Source organism: Lepisma saccharinum, chromosome 3 (genome assembly GCF_977018435.1).
Source record: "Lepisma saccharinum chromosome 3, izLepSacc3.1, whole genome shotgun sequence".
Taxonomy (NCBI): domain Eukaryota; kingdom Metazoa; phylum Arthropoda; class Insecta; order Zygentoma; family Lepismatidae; genus Lepisma; species Lepisma saccharinum.
In genome coordinates, this window is record NC_139231.1 from 101,263,672 (window position 1) to 101,287,886 (window position 24,215).

At 36.6% G+C, this 24,215-nt stretch overlaps 1 protein-coding gene across 1 annotated transcript in view; it reads right to left on the minus strand.

Annotated features, from left to right (window-relative positions):
- LOC145985255 (monocarboxylate transporter 12-like) overlaps positions 1-24,215 on the minus strand; it is a 64,759-nt gene that overhangs the window by 28,545 nt on the left and 11,999 nt on the right. Inside the window, exons 2-3 of the mRNA XM_083119043.1 lie at positions 5,377-5,520; positions 1,826-2,810 (exon numbers count right to left, since the gene is read on the minus strand). Coding sequence (XP_082975169.1) covers positions 1,826-2,810; positions 5,377-5,520 — 1,129 coding nt within the window. The remainder of the gene's footprint in view (positions 1-1,825; positions 2,811-5,376; positions 5,521-24,215) is intronic.

Genomic DNA, 24,215 nt, shown 5'->3' on the forward strand with positions numbered 1-24,215 from the left:
AAGAAATTAAGTGCAACAAATATAAGAACAGTAGATGCAGGAATGAGGGGGGTACAATGTTAGACAAAGGGATTTAGAAAAACTATTACAACATTGAAAAGCATTGGATAGTTTTCTTAAATTACAGCGAAGAGTTTAATATTACGATTTTCAATATATCAAAGTTCTTTTTGGAACTAAGCGTCTTGAATTCTGCAAACATGCATACTTGAACTTACCCATGGTAGCATACAGGGTACTTACTCCACCAGTATAAAAGAGTTTAATTACAAATTATAATTATATTCATTTATGAAATTCTTAGAGTATAATTAAGTTTAATATTGTAAAAAGAAATCAATTTTCCATCAGAACGTCTGTAGAAGAATTAATCAATGTTCTAAGATTTTGTATAATTTTCAGGATAGTTCAGACTGTGGAAAGTGTTCTATTGATAAATAAACTCTAATCCTCATATTTGAGACTTGATTTTACATTTTGAACTTAATTTTTCAACATTTCGTGATAACTTATGGTAGGAAAATGTACCTCACATCTTTCGAAACAACAAAAATTAACATTAAAAATGAAATATGTACGTATGTCCGGGTAATGTCTAGAGAAAGGATTACTATTAGGAGATAGATATGGCCACTGTGCGAATTAAACTTTTTTCTGGGGGGGTGCTAACTCAGTGATTTCATATCGGGAGGTAGATATTTTTGGGTATGCAAATTTATACATTGTACAGTCACGGACACTTCTGGGTTGTAACAACCTCATTGACTTTCAATGAGATCATTACAACCCAGAGCTGTCCGTGACTTACCTTATATCTAACCTGTATAGTAGTATATTTACATTGTAAGAAAATCCAAACTTAAAAGCAAACAAAGCTATCGAAGTATTATCACCGAAAATTTGACCAAAATTCTATTGCCAAATTCAAGCTCAATGTCCACATAACCCACAAGTTTCTTGTGAACAATTTAATACACGTAAACTGTCAGCACTGTGCCAAGTGGAAAACAGGTTGCTATTGGAATCGGTGACGCTGATCAGTTGAAGCATTGTGCCCTTATTTAATCCACAAGGCTGCATACTTTTCGGCAGGGAAATCTTTGATGACTGGACACGATTGATTTTTCAATTGTATTTGTTACATAGTTAAGAAATGGTATATTATGCTTTCAATTCCATTGTCTTTGAGGGGATAAAAAACATTCCTGACAGAGATAAAAAAAATGTTATTTATCAGGGATAAAATTTTTTGTGAGGGAAGAAATTCCAGGATTCCTCCCCCCCCCCTTCCGTTAATTCGCACACTGGATGTGGTAATGTATAGACGATTATAAAGATATATTGTTTTTGCAGTCCAAGAAGTCTATAAAGAGTTAACAGGCAACATGGTAAGAGACAAAATTGCACTTATAAGCATTACGATGAAAAGTTTTTTGTGTGAGAATTAGCTTTTAACTTACAGCTTATATTATATGAAATTATATTAACATTTAATAGTTGTAACCTAATTTGGTTCCAATAGCTTCTGTACAAAAACATTTTAAATATCTTATAGACTTTAATATATGATAATGTGTGGATATGGCCTGAGAGTGCGACGAATAGTTCTACGCTATATAGTTTTCATCTGAAGTGAATGCTATTTGAAACATAATAAATTTTACAAGCAATGGTCAGTACAGAGCTTTGTCATCATGATCTCTGGCTTTTGGAAATGCACAAATGTGACAGTTGTGCATGAAAATGCGCTGAATCTAAGGTGATACACTATTTTACAGATACATTTATTTATTTATTTAAACAAGAAAAGCATGACGTCACTTACCTTCCAATGTAACCCTTTCGTCGCTCAAAAAGTTTAAGATCAGAAAGCCAACCCAGACCTAACCGCCCCACAAGGTCCAACACAGCACTAATTGACACTAAATATCCGGCCTCAGTCTTTGTGTAGCCTGTAGAGGTTGCATACGCCGGAACGTAGTAAAGTACATAGGGACATCCTGCTGACATCAGCATGACGGACACACTCATGAAGAGGAAGTGCACGTCCTTCAACAAAGACAAGTCTAAGTACTTCTTAATCTTCTCCGACATGGTCTTCTTCTTCTCACAATTGAGTTCTGGAATGGCCGTTTGCAGGCTCTGAAGAATTGCTTCTTCCATCTTCTTGTCTTTATACACACACGTGGAATCCGTGCTGAGATCTTCCACACTGTGAAGAATACTGGAACTCCTGAAGATGATCGGCTTGATCTGCTGTATCATGTCTCCAATCTTGTCCTTCTCTTCTTCACTGTCAGTCAGCTCGTGCGAAGCGTCACTGATGGAAGATCTCTTTTCGAAAATGGCGGTTAGATTGTTAGCGTTCGAACCGTCGGCGTTAGGAGTTGTTTTGATTGGTTCGTTAATGAACAAAAATTGAAGTTTACTCGCTCCTCCAGCCATTTTCATATCTTCCGGAGAACATGAAATTTTCACTCCCACAAGCCCATCCACATCTTTCAGCACATTGTTCTCATGCCTGAAGTCTGAGTCATTTTTACCCTCTTTGAGTTCCACGAGCCTTTGGTGCACAACAAGCGGCCTGTAGAGCGCAGCACTAACACACACGTGAAGCATGCACCCACCGAGGATAAGTATGGTTCCATGGAAGCCGTAGGTTTCGACTAGGAAATCTATAAGCATTGGGAAAACAAAGCTACCAGCTGCGGTGCCTGAAACGCATATCCCGTTGGCGAATGCACGATGTTTGTCAAAGTACCTTGACACGATGATGATGCCTGGAGTAGTTGACAGTCCTCCTCCGATTCCTACAAATGAAAAACAAATATAATGCTTTAGAATAACGGAACATGTAACCTCTTTCCTACTGCTGTATATTTTTAATTCATTTATAGTAACGCTTTGTGATACTATCCAATACATTATTTTCAACAGTTTTCCAAAGTTTCCTTGAACGTACAAACCTGGCAACATGACTCCGTATTTTATCCTGAAACAAATATTCAGAAGAAACCAAGTATATTTTCAAAATTTATCATATTTGCGTATGCAGGTTACAAATCTAAATATCCATAATTCAACCTAGATTGGAATCTACAAGAACTATGAGCTAGTTATTTTTGTTAACTAAAACCCATAAAGATTTTTTACAGTAATAAACGTTCGAAATATGGAATATAAATAACGCACAAGTTATTCTGAGAAACCCTGATTTAGTACATTGGACATTGTACTTACTGGTACATACTAATTTTTATGACAGCTGTCTGCAAGAACGGGAGAGACAAACAGTAAAGGTCTTATAGATATAAGATTCTCTACACCACTACATTTAACAGAACACTACTTACCGATTTCCAATTAAGCAAAGTTTTGGAAAATAGCGAACATTAGAACGCAACAATTAAACTTGAAATAATTAGTTTCCTCATCCCCTCACCTCACACAAAATGCTCACCAAGATTTTTTAAAAATATTTTCGGGTATTCTAAAACTTTTTAAAAAGTATTTTTTCTTGAAATGGCAAAATAATTTACAAAAAATGTGTTTGCATGCTTATTTTGACTTCCCACAATATGCATGTGACAATTTAATGAAACTAAAAATGTTCGTATTGAATAAAAGTGTATTGTAGTCAAAAAACGAAGTACGAGGTAATGTCAACGAGGATGATCTTGACTGGGATTCATTGATTGAAGATGTAAGCATTCAGAAGTTGAATGGGTCAAATGTCTTCACTGTGTAAGTTACAAAGTATTTAAATTCTTTAATTTGTTGTGAACGTAAAAATATGTGTGTGCCTTTTCTAATTTGGGTTTTTTCATTAGCAAGTCTCAACGAAATATCTAATCGATCCCCATGTCTCGAATTATTAATACTATAACTTGTTTTGAATTATTGTTTTAAGTCCACTTTATGCACAGGTAGGCTAAGTGGGACGGGACACTAAAGTGGGATCCGAACCACTGTGCAATGTGCCTCCGCTGGTTATCAAATCCGGGACCCCTTGATTACAAGGTGACTACTTTATCACTACGCCATCGGGGAGGCCCCACAATAACTTGTTGAATTTAATAATTGGTTTATTGTCATTCTATCATAAATAAATAAACACTTTGACTTGAAAATAAATATATAACGATTTTTAGAAAGAAGAGAAGCATCACACACTGAAGACATTGAGATCAATTTAAAAAAAACAAATAAAATAAATGGTATTAATGAGGAAGACTTTACCTCGTACGTTGATAAAAACCTATTGTATCAATGCCGTGAAAACACGGGAAAATATATGATAAGTTATGATAAATAAATGTTCGAGTTTATTCTACTTTCCAATAATTATAGAAACATGTGAGTACTGAGAAAATGGCTCTCATTACATAATTTTGTCACATACATACAAATATGAGCTTACCCATTCTGCTGTGTTCAGTGCTGACACACCAAGGAAAGAAGGGAAAACACATGTTATTAATTTGGTGATTAAGTTTCTATCTATAAGTCTATGTTAGAATGTATCTAAAAAGATATTGCTTCTCAAGATGATACTATCTTATAGTGTTGCCAATTCATTGACTAGAGCAACAGATAAATGAATAAGCCAAATGCATGCAGTAATTTGCTTTAACTGGATTCAATAGTTATTGCAAAACTTGCAAACTCAACTATAACAAATTTAGGCAAATAAAGAATTAAATTTGAACTATCGATTTTAAATCAGAAACATAACACTCTCCATCATGTCACCTGCTTCACACTTACTGTATGTCCTATAACGGAAATGATATGAAGGTGGTATACAATGAACAATGCCATTGGTGATAGTAAAGAATTACCTACAGTAGAAAAAACACAGATAATCTTGTGAGGTGCAAATTTCAACCATCATGTAACCTTGGAAATACATGTAATCAACATATCGAATTCAAAACTGAGTCTTTCTTTCTATGACCAGCATGAATTTGCAAATTATATGTCTTTCTCATAATGTTTATAATGTTTGCTTCATCATTGGATTTCTTACTAGTGTTAACTTATGCTTTGAAAGACAAATCTATACTAAAAGGTATTTTCGCAATGTTAATACAACATTTCATACAACTCAGGTAGAAGTACAAGTGAGGGTACCAAATATTTTATATTCAAAATTTGTTCTTCAGAAACAGGACGTTTCAAGGGTAAATGTGTGAAAGTAAAACACTGGCTTTGTACATGGAAGACCAGCAAAACTTTGAAGAATAAGTTCCAGGTTATATAAAATTGCTGTTAATACTAACACAACGGACCTTAGTTTTCACACATGGTATGCACTGCAGTTGGAATTTTCTTTTGATGTTTGAGTTTACTTCGGTCTCAAACTGAGGAACTTACCTGTGAGCACTCCGAAGGTGACAAAAAGGTGGAGCAGGCTCGTCGCAAAATAGCTGAGAATGAGGCCCACGGCACAAAACACTCCTCCTACGAACACAACTGTCCTGCAGGTGAATTTCTGACATAACGCACTGGTCAATGGAGCTGGAAGTAGACAATGAGAATAAAAGTTTGTGAAACCATATCAATCTGCACATAAAATGCTCTTTATTCCTAACGTGCATAATTACAAGCCTGCTTTTACAGTACTTAGTGAAATACAGTTATAATAATCTAATACTACACGATTGAAATAAAATAAACTCTGTGGTGTAACATCCCATTGATGAGTGACTCGTGGTGAGCATTGATACAAATATTAATTGATGAATTGCACTGGTTACAAAGATGGAGAAGGAGCAAGCTGTAATATATATGAACATGGACGAATCCAAAGTCGAGTTACTCGACTTTCTCCTTTCTCCCCCTCCTTTTCCAGCTGATAATTCTCTCATCTCAGCTATATAGAGGTATATATGTATGTATTTGTGTGTGTGTGTGTGTGGGGGGGTGGGTCCTGGCCCCCCTTGATAAATTTTGGGAGGACAGAAAAAGCCTTCAGCCTAAGGCGTCTGTGCTTATCGCTACTAGGATAGAGTTAGATTGGGCGAGAGTTGTTTAGGGGATTAGGGGATATGACTTTTGTGGACCACCCATGGAACTCGTATGGTGAGATAAATTACTAACACAAGATGGTGAAAGGGTCGTGTTTGATAAATATACACAAATGTTTGGAAATCTAATAACTATTATAAGTCATAATTTGGGCAAACCGACAGAGTACTCAGTAACCATGACTGATTCCATTTAACTAAAAGCAGTTTGTGTTGAAATTTGACAACACTCGACACAGAAATACTGTATAAATGGGAAAAACACTTTTTAGACTATGGATAACGATTTCAGTTACTGGCGCACTAATCGTAGATTTGTGGTGTCAACCACGCCCAGCATTTGCAGAAAAGAGTGGAAACAATTCCATTTGAATTTCGGACGAACTTGGAAGTACGTAACGCCCTTCTCTTGACGTAGATTGCATTTTACACTAATTAATCTCTCGCACGGCGGAGCCAAGTTCATTCTTGCACCGGTCACGTGACAGAGCAAATAGAAATCAATACCCCCCGTTCTGTGTACACAACCGCTCCACTTGAGGCGTTCTTCACACACATCATCGGGTAGGTAAGATACACGAGTCGAGAAAACATTTGGCTATGGTAGAATATCCGTGCAGATAAATTAGGGTGGTACCCACACTAAACCAGGCCCTTTTAAGCTTTTCGAAACAAGAACGAGACGAAAGTCTGTTGAATCGAGACGAGACTGAGGCTTGATCTTAGAATGCCTCTTCCATCTCCAAGCATGGATTGTACTGAGACTACAGAGTCTCGAACTGTTTAAAAAACCGAGACCAAGAGCGAGACAAGAGCTAATACTGAAAACCAAGCAGAAGTCGGTGTAATCGAGACAAGATTTAAACTTGCTGACCAATTCTTGTTTGAGTTAGAGTTTCGTGTTTTGGTTTTAACTCCACTTTATGCACATGAAGGCTAAATGGGACTGGACCGGATACTGATGCCTCCACCGGGTGTCGAACCCGGAACCCCTTCATTACAAAGCGACGACGACGATAATAAATTCCAAGGAAATGTATGAGAATATAACCTACATCAAAATTGCTTTACTATGCAGTGAATTCCAACATTAGATGTTCACTTTATTTCTCTCACGATCACCACTGTTAAGGAAATAATATCCTAACATTTTAGCCAGTTCGGATAGTGGAAAAAACTTTTAACATTGAATCAATGCATAAACAAATCGAATCGTTTCCATAGACGATCTTTCATGTAGAAACTGATATAGAAAATGTATTTGAAGATAAAGGAGTTTAGGAAGAAGTGGCTGCAAGATAATGCGAAGTTCTTACGTTGGAAGCTCAATTTGACGCCTTCTACGAGAAAAGCTACAGTAGCTGACGTCATGGGAGCCCCAAGTTCACGTCGGTGCTACACACGCCCTATCTGCTATATTTCAACTATCGCAGACCTTTCGGTGTTTCTCATGTTGCTCAACGTTGAAATGAAAATTAATAGGCTGGCAGTTCTAATTAAAAATGTACTATTTATTTATTATTTTAGACTGTATGTGCAACATTCAATGTGCGCATTTAAAAATAAGTACTCGCACAATAAATTTAATTCTTCTTATTTCTTTTATCCCTCTTTTTTGCTGGTGTCCCCTCTCTTTTTCCCTCTCTCTCTCTCTCCCCTTCCTCAATATGTTATATCCTTCAGCTATACTACTAGATCTTGTGAAAAGCCGCATTCTTTCCGTCTTTTGTAGAGTCACGGGCACTTCTAGGTTGTAACAACCCTATTGGATGAGATTGCTACAACACAGAAGTGTCTGTGACTGTCCGAGAAAATGGTCTTTGATTTATCTGCACTTATTGAAGGAAAACAATGGAACATATTATTTAAAATCAAAATTTAAATCTAAAATCACCTCTATTCTGTCGAACATTGTCTAATTGTTGCTCCAATACTAATTAACCTACCTGTATGTAAAGCAGACATAGTACATTCATTTGTTATTAACATATTGAGAAAAATACTACTTTATAATACATTTTGAGTGGGACTGTTCTGTGTCCACCCGCTAAAACCGCCACGGAGACTAATGCGTTTGAAATACTTTCAGTTTTATTTTGGGTACGAATCGAATTGAGAACAAAGGGTTAGAACTGATGAACTGTTCCTCTTTCCTTTGTCTTATTCTGAGTTTACCCTCTCGGCGCGACTCGTGGTGGTATTGATTTTCCGCGAACACGTGCAGGTGTGTTCCCGTTTTGATTCCAAATATGAGCGTTATATAACCGCTACAAATCTATCGAAAATAGTACTGTAATAAGGGTTAACATATGCCAGTCATCCGTTCCAATAGACTCTTTCCTACTTAGTAACATTTCTACTTGGGTCATTCTTCCGTTGTATAATCGCTAGGAATGCTGTCGAGTTAGGTATATATTCTGCCCATTACTTCACTTCAGCTTGCCTCAAGGTAAAAGTTCCTTACCGTTAAATTGGACACCAGGTATCTCAAAAGCAAGAAAAGAAATAAATGCTTAGCTTCTATGGTAGAGTGCATTCACTTCTCTACTCACGATTCCAAAGGTTCTGCGTTAGAGTCTTGGTCCAGGGTGTGGGCTTTACTTTGTCATTATGCTTAATCTAATCATCCTTCATTCAACCTCCTCGCCACGATTAACAAAAATATGTGAAAAGCGGCGTTAAACAACCAAAAACAAACGGATTTTGGTTTGATCTTTTTTGTTATTTCGGATTTTAAGCAGCAGTGACTTCATTTTGGTAGCGAATGAACACATGTTGGATCTTTATATATAAACTTCTGAAAACAGTTCATCCACCACGTGATATCGAGAAAGGATTCAAAGTAAGAATATCGATACGAGAACGCTTGCTATGGTGTAAAGTTTTCCGTCCAACGAATTTCTCGCACTAAATTTACTATCAGTGCAATCGTTGAATGGTACGGATAGCCTATTATTATCAATATATGTTTCATATTGACATTTGTTAATTAGAGCCCCTTTTCTTACACTTTTGGCTAATCGCGACGATGAGGATGAGTGATGGTATGCTGAAATTGAGTAAGGGACACACAAGAACACTCATACTCATGGCAGGACTCCTGGCGTCGTAACACGCTGTTCTAGCCACACCGCCACGGAGGTCGGCTATCCATATATATGTATCTTGTAATCCCCACATTAATACGCACCCTAGTTGTGGTGGAATAAGGAAAGAAAATGACCACTACTTTTCACTTTTTCGCATTCTTGGTTTATGAAAATGTGTGACAAATTTTAGGTAAAGGGGCCGTTACCAGGGGCGTAACTAAGCAGGGGCAGCCGGGGCCCCCAAGGTAAAGGGGTCCCGAAAGGCCCGAAGACTAATTGATTTTTCTGACTTGTTTTTGTTAGACTTTCCCACTTCAGGCAGCAGATTATAATAGTGTGTGAGACCCAAAGCTGATGGTTTCGTATAGTTGCACGTCTGCAGTAATTATGCCACGATTTTATTCTATGCTAAGCTAAGAATGTTATCAAGGTAAAATTATGGAGGTTTTAAAACAATTAAGTAAGGATTGCAACACTGGCTAGAAAATCGGTTACATCTATGCAGAAATCCTTAATCCTCATTTTCTGTCGAGTACCGATATTCGCTACGTGGTTACATACAAAAAAAGAACCCAACAACTTGCACCTCAGAATTGCGTCAGTCATAATTTAAGTTTGGTTCTTAATGCTGTAGAAGGTAACTGGGAAAGAGCCCCGTTTTTTGGTAACAGTTTAGAATATATATATATATATATATATATATTTAGTAACACTATTCTGCCATGGCAAGAGTTAAAATCTTGAACCAGAAATAAGCCAAAGCCAACTCTCAAAACAGTTAATCCAACACGATAGGCAGGAACATAAGAAGTTGTGTCTGTTCTTAAAGAGAGGCTTTTTGATGTTTTGAAAGTTTATTTCTTACATAATATTAACAAGCAGGGTGCCAAATGAAAGAAGTGGGGATTTTGGCCTTAAGAGGAAAATTGAATTTTTCAGTTTCATTTTATTATTGACTGTTCAATGTGAATTATTGGAGCAGATGAATATCACTTGTAAGTCATTACAACCAGAGTTTCTTGATATTTGTTTCAATGTAAAATGACCAAATAAGACTGTATCTGAAACTCTGAGTAAATAAACATGCCTGCACATGATCTCTTACAGAACGTCTCTTAGAAATGACTGAGCGTCAGGGATCATTTGAATCACTTGTTGGAATGATAAGTATAGCTATGTGCCAAGTAGGAGGATTTCAAGTGAATTCTCTGACAAAAGAATCAAAAGATAAAGAAGCACTTTGACGAACTCTGTCCAAAGATTTACCAACCGAGAGAGCTGGTAAAACATGTCAATATTTTACCCGATGATAGACACAATTTGCTCACAACTGGACAATCGTTTTAAACGCATGAAAGTAGTTATAGACACACAGCACATAGAAAGTGATACAACCTTCCAGTGGTGTGGTCACGTATACTTTTTTTCAGTATTCAGTCATAATTTTTTTCAGTATTCAGCCATGATTTTGCCATCCTTTCCTGAGTTTGACATTTTTTTTTTAGGAATACTGGGTCAAAGGGGGGGAGGGTATGGCCCCATCAATCTCCCCATGGTCATGCCACTGCAACCTTATTTTTGTCAAGATCTACAGGCGCATGAGCTTCGCGAACAACCTGAAAAATTTGCAAAAATATTTCCAAACCTTCATTTCACTTACAAATATTATCAGTTCTTTCAAGCATAAGATAAAGAACATGAATGATGTGAAAGGACTAGCTCATATTCTTGTGATACAACAGAGTTTATTGACTTCCAGTCATCCGTGTGAACGGCTTGTGTCATGTACAGTCACCGGCAATAAAAGTGGGACAACTAGATCCTGAAACACTGGCTTCCCTGCAATGCGTATTGCCTAATTCTACGGCGATTAGCTGACCCTCCTTCAATAGCAACTTTTTAATTTCTTATATTGCCATAGAGATTGGCAACACACACCTTACTGTTCCTCTCACAGTAGCAAAGCAGAGAGATCGTTTTCTAAATTTAAAATTATAAAAAATGTATTTACGGTTTCGACTGAAAATGATAGAACCATCGATGGATTTAATATAAGCACCGCCACAATAAATCATACATTTGGTTTAATTAAACAAAAAAATCAAGTTTAAAAAAGTAATCGATGCTTTTGTGTAAGTGATAAAAAATTAATCTATATTGTAAGCATTGTAATTAATAATTAATCTTAATTTGTTAGTGAGTATAGTGCTTACAGCCCATATGCTAAAATTACCCATTTTTGTATTCGTAGACCCAGTCACTGTAGTAGCAGTAATTGGGGGCCCCATTAGAGTAATCTGCCCATGAGTCTCGTTACGCCTCTGGTCATTACCATTACCAATCATTGTAGGGCATGATTGGGAGGGACGCGTCCCCCTTTAGACCCCCGGTAACAACGCCCGTGATTGAAAGCTTTATTTTGAATATACGGGTTAGAAGTGGTTCACTTTATTTCTCTCACGATAACCGCTGTGAAGGCAATCACATCCTCGCATTTTAGACAGTTCGGATAGTCAAAAGAAACTTTTAACATTAAATCAATACATAATCTAATCGAATCGTTCCCATAGAAGTTCTTTCATGCAGAAAATGACACAAAAAATGTCTTTTCTTTGAAGATAAAGGAGTTTAAAAAGAAGTGGCTGCAAGATAATGCGAACCTCTTACGGTGGAAGCTCAATTTGACGCCTTCTACGGAAAACCTACAGTAGCTGACGTCATGAAAGCCCCAAGTTCACGTCACATACCGCCCACGCTGCCATCCCCAGCATCGACCGGCTGCGAGAGCAATTCTATGAAGCCCTCTTGAAGAGAATCAAGAAAAAAATCCATGAAACTGTCACGGAAAGAACAGGAAATCCGTTTTCTACTTGGATGATGGATGACTCAGAACTTGTGGATGAAGTCACGATTCCCTGCATTGTTCTTCGCAAATATTTTGGCAGAGAACACATGATTATCGATTTCAGATGTTCGAAATCAGCTTCGGCAAAAGGCAGTCTATTTTCGTAGGTGGTGGGTGAATCGAATGGTTTTGCAACGTTTTCACGGTTCAAGCGATGCACGACGATGCAAAATGTGAAGAGTTACTTTTATGTAGCGAATAGGGAGAAGAAATACAGATGTGAGCAAATCAAGGAAGTAAGCCAAAATATTTACTGACAATAACAACATTTCAAAAAAAGGTATAAAATAATTTCTATAGGATTGGCTTCTGAAATATGAAGAATCTCTCATGAATGGAAATATATTGCCGTATTTTATCACATATTTTTCTCATGTAACCTATCTTTAAAAGAAATAGAAGATACATAATCGTCGTGTGACAACCAGAGGGATGTAACTCCAATTTACCTGATTTGCAGGAGGGAGGAAATAATATATTCTTAGGAATATATCTGACTCTTAAAATTGGAGGTACGTGACTCCACCTTACTGCTAATGATTTGAAGTGGAGATATGTCGATTTGAATAGAGCTCTTCAGAGGAGTATGTTAAAACAAAACTGAAAACCACATTTTTGGAGTTCAGTTCCTCTGATTCTCATACGACAACATGCAATTGTTATAGATGCTGTGATAAATCATTTAGGTAACGGTGAGTCATATTCAGAATGGTAATTTGCAAATGTCTTTGAAATTTGACACTCAAATCTTCAAAACTGCCTTGCACACTTTATCTTCCGTCCCTTAAATGTAGTCGGAGAGGATTGTGCAGCCTATTCCCAAAGTTTACCTAACATAAGTATCATGACAATTGCCGTTACGCATACCAGCTATTGTATGAAGTTGTGAAGATCTCTTACACCCCCCCCCCCCACACATCTATTGTTTCTGGAATATATGTGTTCCTATACGTTTGATATTTTTCTTCTGTTTTTCAAAAGTATGCACAAACACATTTACTTTGCCTATTTTAAGTGCACTCTGACTCAGAGTAGCTCTTATAGCGTGTGGACAATCGTTGAAAAGCACGGGCAGATTTAATGGAAACCAATGTCGGGTTTTATTTACTGACCAATGACGTTACCCACAGCCTTATAAATGATTAGTTGAGTGCACTATCAGCTGGAAAAGGATGGAACAAACCGAAAATTACAGTAACTCGACTTTATATTTGCCCACTGCAACTTATTACGTCTCCATCTTTACAACAAGTGCAACTAATCAATTAACCAATTGTCCACTCTGTAGAGATGTAAAAAATGCCAACGAGGATAATATGATAACATCTACTTATCTAAGCGTCAGCACAATTCCATTTGTTAAAATAACATAGGCTGCAGAATAGTAAAGAACGAAAATAACAATGGACAATTTGTCTATACAACATTAATGTTGTCAACTGTTATTTTAAAGTTACCACCAAAAGTGCCTGTACAGTGGGATCCATGAGTATTGCCGTGCAAATTGTCCATGACTATTTTCATTAATTTTTCTCTTACATCCTATATGTTTTTAAGCGATGGATTTTTATGCATGCTGGTGCAGAAGTTGTCAACAGCTCGTTTTGAGTTTTCTTTTAATTCTTGAAGCTCTTATTCGGTAAAATAAAGTGCACGAACATGGTGATGGGCAATTTGCACGGTAATACTCATGGATCTCACTGTACAGAGGAATCCATGAGTATTGCCGTGCAAATTGTCCATCACCATGTTCGTGCACTATATTTTACCGAATAAGAGATTCAACAATTCAAAGAAAACTGTAAAGAAGCTTGACAACTTCTGCACCAGCATGCATACAAATCCATCGCTTAAAAAAACATAGGATGTGAGAGAAAAATTAATGACAATAGTCATGGGCAATTTGCACGGTAATACTCATGGATCCCACTGTACTACTGTCTTAATCAAGACACACTGCAAACAGTAGTGAATATTATTGAAGAGAATACACACAGGAAAGAATAAACTAATTTTATATTTAGGAAATATGAGTACGAAACTTTTATTGTAATAACAATTTATAATTTCAAGATGTTTATCAGTTACCCAATAATTCCCTCCTTCCTTGAAAAGTCTACGAAGTGCATTAAATTATTGACGCAAGTTTCTTGCAAAAAATTACAGTTTTTAATCTAACCAATTAAAGTATACCCTTTTGTATGTAGGTCAGTGCAAAGTAGCAAACGTCATTCTCAACGTAGACCAGCATTTTCGATGTTGGCCGAAGGCTGCAAGAGCCACTGACCCGATTCTGAAAGTAGGTTGAGCCATTGATTGTTCTGGCATAAGGCGCCCCCTGCAGTGCTCTTTCTCCACTGCAGGCCTACTAGGGAACGAAACTTGTCCAAATAGGTGTATAGGGCAAGGAGTGTGTTTTAGGCAGACTACTCCCAAGTCATCGTAGACGGAAATCCTTGGATTTAAGTGTAACAAACAGTTACTTGGAACAGTGCCATCTGTCCGTCCCAAAAAACAAAATGGGTCAATGCATTTCAACAATCCTTAAAAGCATTATAACTTGCGTTGATGATTCTGTCATAACTACACGTTTCATGTTAAAAATAATGGGGTCGCTTGTCTAGAGCAATGGAGATGGAAGAAAAAATAAAAATAGAGTTCGGTGGGAATGGATGTAAATGTTTTACGTCTGGTCATAGCGACCAAATTAGATATTTAGCTTATATACGTTAAAGGGTATATTGGTGATATTAAAACAAATGTTCATGTTCTAAGCGAAGGACAAATTTTACGTGATGATGAATTTCAATTAAGAAACTTTCGTAATTTAATGTTTTTGCATATAGGTATGTTTAATAATTAGCTAAGTTCTATTTCGGATGGTGTATTCTCAGGTTTATAATATTTTCACAAAATATAATAGCTATATCTCAGAACCTGAAAATATATATTTCTACAGTATGTTGTCTCATTGTTCAAATTAAATTACTAACAAAAATAAGGTATGAAAGAATCAGGGACGGCGACAGGGGTGGGCACGGGTGGGCAAGCGCCCACCCAAAAAATCCTGTGCCCACCCGATTGCCCACCCAATCAAATCAAATAAATATATACAATTAGGGAAATGTAAACGGTTCTGTAAGTATAGGCTGGTCCTCACTCAATGTATATGTATTTTACTTGTGAATATTGTAGATACTAGAAAGTTCACAAGTTTCATCCCTTAACTAGCTTTGCTGTCATTTGGCGAATTGTCTAATAAGTAAGTTTACAAAGATTAGAGTAAATATCTTGTTGAATGAAATTAATTTAAGCTTTTTCTCTGCTTCCTTAATTTTGTCGTTGAAAGCTAAAGGCACTATCAGAATTCTTTTATTTTAAATGTAATATAATGAACACTGCTATGATTATAAGCAATCAACAGGCTTAGTAAGTTTTATTGGATATTCACAATTATGAGGTACGTGTATATGATCAAGAGTTCATCAGGATTTAGGAGGATTTGGAGAGTTGCATCACCCAGCCTTCAATGGAGAAAAATTGTTTTGAAATCAGCCATACATTGAAGATAAAATATATTAGGAATGTGGAAGTATAAAAAGTATAACTAACCATCTGTCATGACTTGGGCTAGGGCTAAAGGTTATAGACTAACTGAAACTGTGCATAGATGGGAGTGAGTTCTTGATGTTGTCAGCACCAGCCCTCCACATAAATCTCCGCCTGGGTATGATCAAAGTGATAAACAATAAACAAATAAAATCATCTTCTTTGCCTTAATCGCAATGATGACTATGAATGATGATGATGAAAGTGATGAAGGGACACTCACAAAAACACCCATGCTCAGACTGGGATTCGAACCCGGGACCCCTGGCGTTAAACGCACTGCGAAAACCACTCCGCGGGTAATTTGATGTCACTTTCTTTATTCTATCACAGATTTTGTTTTTATTATTTTTGTTATTTATTAAAGAATAAATAAATAACCAGGACAATAATCCAGGAGTGATATTTTTTAAAAGTCCACATGCTCAAATTGGCTAATTGTCACTTTATCTTCATTTTAATCTGTAGTCCTAACGATCGTGTATTGGGCTTCCACTGAGAATTGAACCCAGGACCCCTTGATTATAAGACGAGAGCGTTATGCGATCGGAGAGACGATATACAGAAATAACTCCGTCAAACATACCATTTTATCATAACATAAGATGCGTCCATTTAAGAGGTGGATTACACTATTATTATTATGATTGACCATGGACGTCCGCATCTTTTTTTTACAGGGAGGGACAAGCATGGTAACTTGTTGCAGGGGAGGCATATTCCCCTCGATAATAGTGCTGCCCCCTAAAGAAATGACACTTATTAAAATGGAAGCTATCTGTTCCTGAAGTACCCTTTCAATAATAAACAAAATGACTGTGAATGAAATGAAATATATGTGTGCAATGTACAAGGCAGGCGTGCCCCCTTGCACCCCCTCCTTCAGGACACCCATGGATTGGCCTGAGATTTATACTATTTCTTTCACGTACGGACAAAAATATTTGAGACTGAGATAAAACCACGTCGTTGTTCGCGGAGTTATCTGTTTTGATAAAAAATGAAGCATTGTGGAGTTGAAATTACTACCTCAACTTTCGAAGTGCTATGAACTGTTGTTACTGTATTTGTGGAAAGTAATCAAGATTGATTTGACTCTTTTTGTTATATTTCAAGTCGATTTTCTGCTAGTTTTGACCAATGGTGACGGTGAGGGTGAATGGGAATTAGATGAACGTCATGATGGAACGAACACAAACACGCAAGGAGACACAAAGCACCAGGAGGATTACCTTGACTGCGGTTACAGGCGCCAGAGATTCATTTGCCTACAAGAATACAGTTTCCAGGGTATACTATTCAGGTTGACATTTGAGTATGTTCGGAAAGGTCACACTTACAGTCCAAATGATTTGTAAAAAAGATAAGATGATTAGGTTTGACGAATTCCTTGTGTCTAAATCGCTTTCTACACAAGGTGAGAGGGAAATTTCGAGCGAGAGATAATAGAGGGGCGTGGGGAGAGATCCGTGTTAGTCAAACTCACCAAATGCCTTACGTTTGTACTGCCCACCCTAATTTATCAATATAGAGCTTCTGCCCACCCGGTCGAAAAATTCTGGCGCCGTCCCTGGAAAGAATTCATATGTTTTTCGTTTTACTGGAAATTTATGATAATACCTTATAACTTTAAAGCCAATAGGTTTATGATGCCATTTGTTGTGGGTTTTTATCATATCTGAAATTATTAACGACATATGAATTAAAATTCTTGAGGCGGGCGGGTGTAATATTCAAGTGTCGTGGTCAAAGAAGAGACCCAATTTTATGAGCTTTCATAAACCCCCTACGTTTACATGAAGGAGAAATATTTTACAGACAAATTTCTTTCCTGTGCTTTTTATGTTCCATAAAGTTTAACCTAATAGCAAGTATACTATCTGCACTTTTTGTGCCTGTTAAAATCTTATGGATCAACATTTCCTTTTAACAGTAATAAATTAAAATTGCTTTGCTGTCGCAATTATTGACTAATTTAGAAATTATATCTCTCCGATTCAATCATAGAGAAGTATAAATTCCCTTATAATTTAAAGCACGACGCCAGGGGTCCCGGATTCGAATCCCGGCCTGCGCGTGGGTGCTCTTTGTGAGTGTCCGTCATTAATTTCGCCATATCATCACTCATTCTCATCTTCACGATTAGTCAAAAGTGGCAGAAAAGCGGAATAAAATAAACCAAATCAATCAATCAATCAAATCGAAATTGGACGAAAAAATATTGATGGGCAATATCCTTTCCCTACAGTGCTTCATCATATTGTTTGAGTTTGTTTTTAAGTCCACGTTATTCACAGAAAGGCTAGTCGGGACTGGGTCTATAGTTTAAAGTGACATCCGAACCCTCCACGGGGTACTAAAATCTAGGACCCCTTGATCCTAAATCCAAAATTTTGAATTCCTTTGATAAGCTACTAAATGTCAAATTCGAAAGTTATATTGCTTTTAAAATATACACATGGCAAATTTCCTTGAAATTTAAAGGAATACCGAAGGCTGTGTCTAATATGGAATACTGCGCACTAGGAATTTCCAAGTGCATGGACTTTGAGAATGAGAGCTATTATAGATGTGATGAAAGTCAATGAGAAAAACGGTGCTTTTTTGTAATTTCTCATTTTATCAAGTATTTATGACGCTAATAGCAGCATAATGTAACGAATGCCTTACAAAAACAATAAAACAATTTAGCTAATTAAGCTAGCTTATTTTCAGTATTATGGTGATTTTATTATCATGATTATGTTGCTAATGTTTAACGAAATGTTTTATAATCATTTGTTTAATGACAAAAGAAAGTATTTAGATTTTTATAAAGTGATTTATCTTTGTGCAAGGGCAATAATTCAACCTGTGTAAAGACGTGACTACGTAGTACGAAAATGCATCGACCCTTGAACACGAATACCGTCCTGTACAGCCGTGCGCAATGCTAAAATCGTCGCAATGTGACAAATGGAATATTCCATTCCACTGTTTCCCCGTAAAGAATGATCCAGAAATGACACAATGGAAATCTCAATCAGCGACGTGCACAGAGCATGTGCATGTTGACTATCATGTCTACATGGTTAGCGATTACATCGTGGTAAAATGTATACTGCATTTTCGTGACGTCCAGCCCCCACGTGACTTAACTAATTATAATAATTGAACGTATATCTCTGGATGCAGCGGCCCCTTTGTACCTGGCAGCGCTATCGATTCAGCTTGGCGAGATCTCGAGCATAGCTATTGATCCTGACAGTAGCCATGCTTTGCAGCCCAGGCAGAATTAACTGTGGCGTGCGCAAGATGATAACTTGTTTAATAGCACCTTAAACTTTATTCAAAACTTTTTCGAAAAGTGTTGGGTAAAAAAAGGTAACAAAATTATGTCAGTACGTACTTTAACGTCGCGTTTTATTCAAAAGGTTAACCACAACGGTTACCCCTTTCCTCAAAGACCTCATACCCACTTCAATGGATTTATAGACAACTATATTGTAATGTTATAAAAGGACAACATACATTTAATTAACATCAATTTCACATAATAGAAAAGATCGTGGAAGTTCAAATGTTAATAATACATAAACTAATGAAATGTACCATAACAAATAAAATAAAATATATAGTCGGAATAAAATCAGTTAGAATATAAGCTTATATTACAACAGAAACAGAATATATTGGATTTAGAATGCTTAAAAGATACCAGCGAAAGTGTAATAAAGAAAAAATACATGGTAAAAATCTATAGAACTTCCGACAACGATCATTTGGTGCATTATTAGATAAGTTGATATCATAAGTTTTAATTAGCATAAACATAATGCTTTTAAATAAGCATCGGGTTGAGTTAACCTATTCCATACGGGCAGTAAAGGCTTGTGCAAATTGACGAGGAACTAAATTCTGGTAAAAATCTATCAGTTGGTTGTTGAATTAGAAATATGCACGAACTATATTTTTATATATTAATAGTTTTATTTTGCTAACTTGCCCTTGTAAGGAGGCATATAATTCCTTCCTCTAAACTCGATAGTAGTGTATTTTTCCTATTTATTCATGTGCCCAGTGTTATTTCTTTTGGAACATCTGAAGCAATGAGAATAACGAACGAACGAACAATGGGTGATTCACTTTAAGCTGGTTTAAAATAACTAGTTGCATTATATGATGCAACGCTCGCTGCATGTTGCATAACTTCAAGAGGGATCCACGTGGGCACGGTTGGACGTCAGATACTTGTAAAGACAGTAAACTACATTGATTACAAATAAAATAATCCACAAACCGCTTTACTAAATGCCACACCACTGCCTACATATTCGTTCTACACATGCTCGAAGATTGAGGCCAGATGTTACTTTAAATATCTAAATTAAGTTAAATAGGGAACTATATCTTCTTTCTTTAGCAAAATGCATTTATTTCTTGAAAATACACAGATGTTTGTAGTCGAATCCCTTTTTGTTTTCGCTGCAGCGGCATATTGGGCATATTGTTGTTCTCCTGGGTCTCAGCCCGTATTTGCGCCTTCGTATTCGATACCATTCAAGATATAAGCAAAAGAACAAACACGGAATCATTTATTGTATTTAGTAAAAGTATAATACAACAACTATTGACAGGAATTTGTGTCCGAAACTGTAGTCAACTTTTCATCTTGTCACCATCTTGGCCTTGACACCCCTGCGTATTCTGTGACCTCTCAGAAATAAAATTTTGGAATTTTGAAAACATTGGAACTATTTATTCTTTGAATTTATTGGTAGCAGTGGCGTACGCAAGGGGGGGGTTACGGGGTTTAAACCCCCCCCTTGAGCTTGTGAAATATTATGAAAAATGCTGTGGAAAAAATTTAAATGGCCAATTTTTCTCAGTCAAAGATCTGGGACAATAATATTACTATTGCTACTTCTACTTCTATTACTACTACTAATAATAATAATAATAATAATAATAATTTGAATTATTATTTCCATGCAGCATGGAGAAAAGCACAGCATTCCAAACACACGCGTCTTTTAGAGTGATGCCTTGAAAATAAACGCGAGTTTATGCGGTTAGGTTAGGGTGACTATGATTTAAAAGAGAAAAAAAGTTGTTTTGTATCTCAGTTGCAACAATGTTCAATACACTGCCGTACGCAGGATTTTTTTTTCGGGAGGGGCTGGAATAGTAAATGTGGATATCACATGGCTTCGTTTTGGAGGGCAGGATGCATAATAAAATATTTCGTATTTTTGGAGCTTTTCAGTCTATTAAAATTGTATTCAAAGACATAAATGGTAATCGGGATTTACTTTAAAAGAGGTTTCGCATTTACACATTTTGATTTTTTAAAGTTCTTAACGGATTTTTATTTGAAAATTCTGATTTTCTCAAAATTTCGGTAGGGGCTGGAACACCATCGGCCACCCCTCTACGGACGCCAGTGTTCAACGAACATGTTTTTTTTTGTGTGTGTGAACAATGAGAATTAACTAAATAAAGTTGTTGGTACGTTGTAAGAGGCTAATGTATAGACAAAGGCTAGGCGGACAAGAATACAGTCACGAATTCGCCTTCCCATTGTATTATTTACCGCAGCACGTTTGAATGTATCTCTTTAAAATGTGTCACCTTGTTGACTAGACAATTATTCAAACTACAATAAGCTTAACTATTGTAAAATGTTTTATTGGTAAGAACAGGGAGACAATCCAGATGTGAATTATCGGGGACATTTATGCGGGGAAGAAGCCGGAAAAATTCCAACCAATTTCGGGAATCGAATCCGGATTTCCCGCGTGATTGCCACTTGTCAGACGCTCTACCGACCAGATCACCGCAGCTTCTTGGATGAGTTCCATACTTTGATTACTTCAATTTATTTTAATATATTTTCTTGTATTTATGAATCTTCTTCACCCTTGAAATTTCTCACCTCGTTGACCAGACAATTATTTCGTAACAAAGAAACAAAAAAAATGCTCCCAGGATTTGATAAAAATCGAATGACTAGAAAGTAATTTCGTTCTAATGTTTTCATAAATACTATATTTATGTAGATCTCTACTACTTAATACTAGTAATAGTGTTATTAGTAGTATTATTAGTATTAATTTAGATAATTAATTAATTATAAGTACTAATTAATTGTGATTATTATTATTTAATTAAAGTATAATAAAACAATGGTAATGTGAATTTGGAAAAAAGTTTTAGAAATAACACCCCCCTTGATGAAATCCTGCGTACGCTACTGATTGGTAGAATATGAAAACAAACTGGTTCCTGTATTTTGTACTCATTTTTTTCCCTCGATGTAACGCATTTTTACTTTGGTTATTCTTTAGAATATTAACTAACTGAACTTTATTTCTGTTATTAATCACAAAAATAACCAGCTTCCTGCTTTCCTTCTAACTTGAACTTAGCAATGTCAATTTACGGGGGCGACAAACCGGTTCGACAACTCCCCTACTGTTACTTAATGATAGTCTTCAACGTACTGCGCGTACAAACCATGTGTCTGAAAAGGCTTTAAGGAAAAGAGCTGTTAAATCTTCTTGATAGTGTACTTGTTTAGAGGCCTTCTAAATCAGGGGTTTCCAACTAGCGGCCCGCGGGCCTCATGCGGCCCCCGTTGCCTTTTTCTGCGGCCCGCGAATCCAGTTTGCAAAATACATTAATTTTATTTATTTTTATTAAAATACGTTATTTTTTTACTGAAGGAACGGATGCTGTGTGAAGAAAGACAATATCACAGGTAGAATTGATTTTGCAGTCAATGATAATCAGAAGAATCTAAAGTGACGTAACTTTCTCTTCACACCATGCATTCCATCCCTTCGCTATATGGAATGAACTCACCTGCTTCCGCGAAGGCTTCACTCTTTGTGTTCAGAAACAAACTGCAGAGAGGCGCTATAGAGATCTGTTTTACTACGCACGAAGTACGAAGATATTTCCAGTGTTCCAACTCTGATTGTACTGTGACTGATTGTTAAAGTTTGTGCGAATATCGAAGCAGACTGGCAGATTCTTCACTGCTTCACCTTCCGAGACACTCAAATACAGAAATTCAAATACAACTTTAATAAAAGAAGCAGATCGGGCTCAATTTTCACATTGAACACTTACTATGAAGGATTCTTATTTGTATGGTGTGTCTTTAATTTCTTTCAATTCATCAATAAGTATTGGGTTTTTGTGAAATAAATTGTAATTATACAATTTTGATTTGTAACTCCATTTTTTTATTGCCTCATTTTAGAAATTTAGGTCATGCGAAAGTACTACATTTTCAGTTCAGTACTTACAATTTTTGTAATTTTTAATCCCCCCCCCCCCAAAAAAAAAAATGCGGCCCGGCTATCAACTGCTGGATATAATTTTGGCCCTCGGACCTTTTGAAGTTGGAAACCACTGTTCTAAATTGTATGTCCTCTACAACGCTCTATTTCTGGATAAATGCCTAAATTTAAGTAAACAGGACTGAATTTTCTTCCAGCAGGATTTTGCAAGCGTGTGTCGTGAACACTACTTTTAAAAAAGTCATTTAAATTAATTGAAGCGAAGAGGAAATTCTAATGCCAACAGATTTCTTTTTTTTTTAACTGTAAACATGAAATTGAAATCAGAAATGCTATTTATTACATCATAAGATTCTATCTCAACAGAAGTTTTCCGCATTGTGCCAAAACAGGGTTGTTGCCCTAGCTTTGGCATAGAAAATATAACTTCGCATGCTCGTTGTTTACAATTCCGCAAAAGAAAAGTAGTGAACTACGTAGGGAATGCGTTTTGATTCCACGGCCTAAGTGCGCATTTACCGCAATAAATCAATCTTCTGGCGGACGTTGACCTGACGCCGGTTCTTCTTCAAAGGAACAGCGCATGCTCCGTATTAGCAGTCGCATGTGATTGGAAAAGACACGAATCTTGATTGACCCTTTATGGTGTGAAATCAGTTATTATCGCACGAATCGTACAATAGAGTTGCAAATGTTCATGAAATGAAAGAGTACACTTATACAATGCATGGACATCCGCAGGATTTTTACCACGGCTATTTCTCCAGGCGGAAGGAGCAAAACATTTTGCTACCAAAATAGTGCTGTTCTTCGGAAACCAGTACTGTATCAGTCTTCTTCTTAATTATCAGTCCGCTATAATAATTAATGTAAATTGCTGCGACTGAAATTATTTATTTATACATTTGCTATATTTAACATCGCTTTCCTGCCACCTTTGTCTAATTGCGAAAATGGGATGAGTGCTGATATGATGAAAAAAAGATGGGTGAAGGGAAGAATACGAAGAACACTCTAGCACAGGCATAGATTCGAACTCGGGAGTCTTGGCGTCGTAGCACGCTGTGTTAACGATTCCGCCACGGAGCCAGGCTGAAATAAAATTATATGTGTTAAATACATAATTTTAGGCTGACATTAATCTGCCCGCTTGCCCCATTCCTTCTTTTCGAACTAGTGACATGAAAAGCACCATTTAAAATGGTTCTCAGCGTTTGTGACCTGAAAAACTGCCCTTTATAATTTTTAAAATGTTGGTGACATGAGAAAACACCCTTATCGATAGTTGTCAATGTTA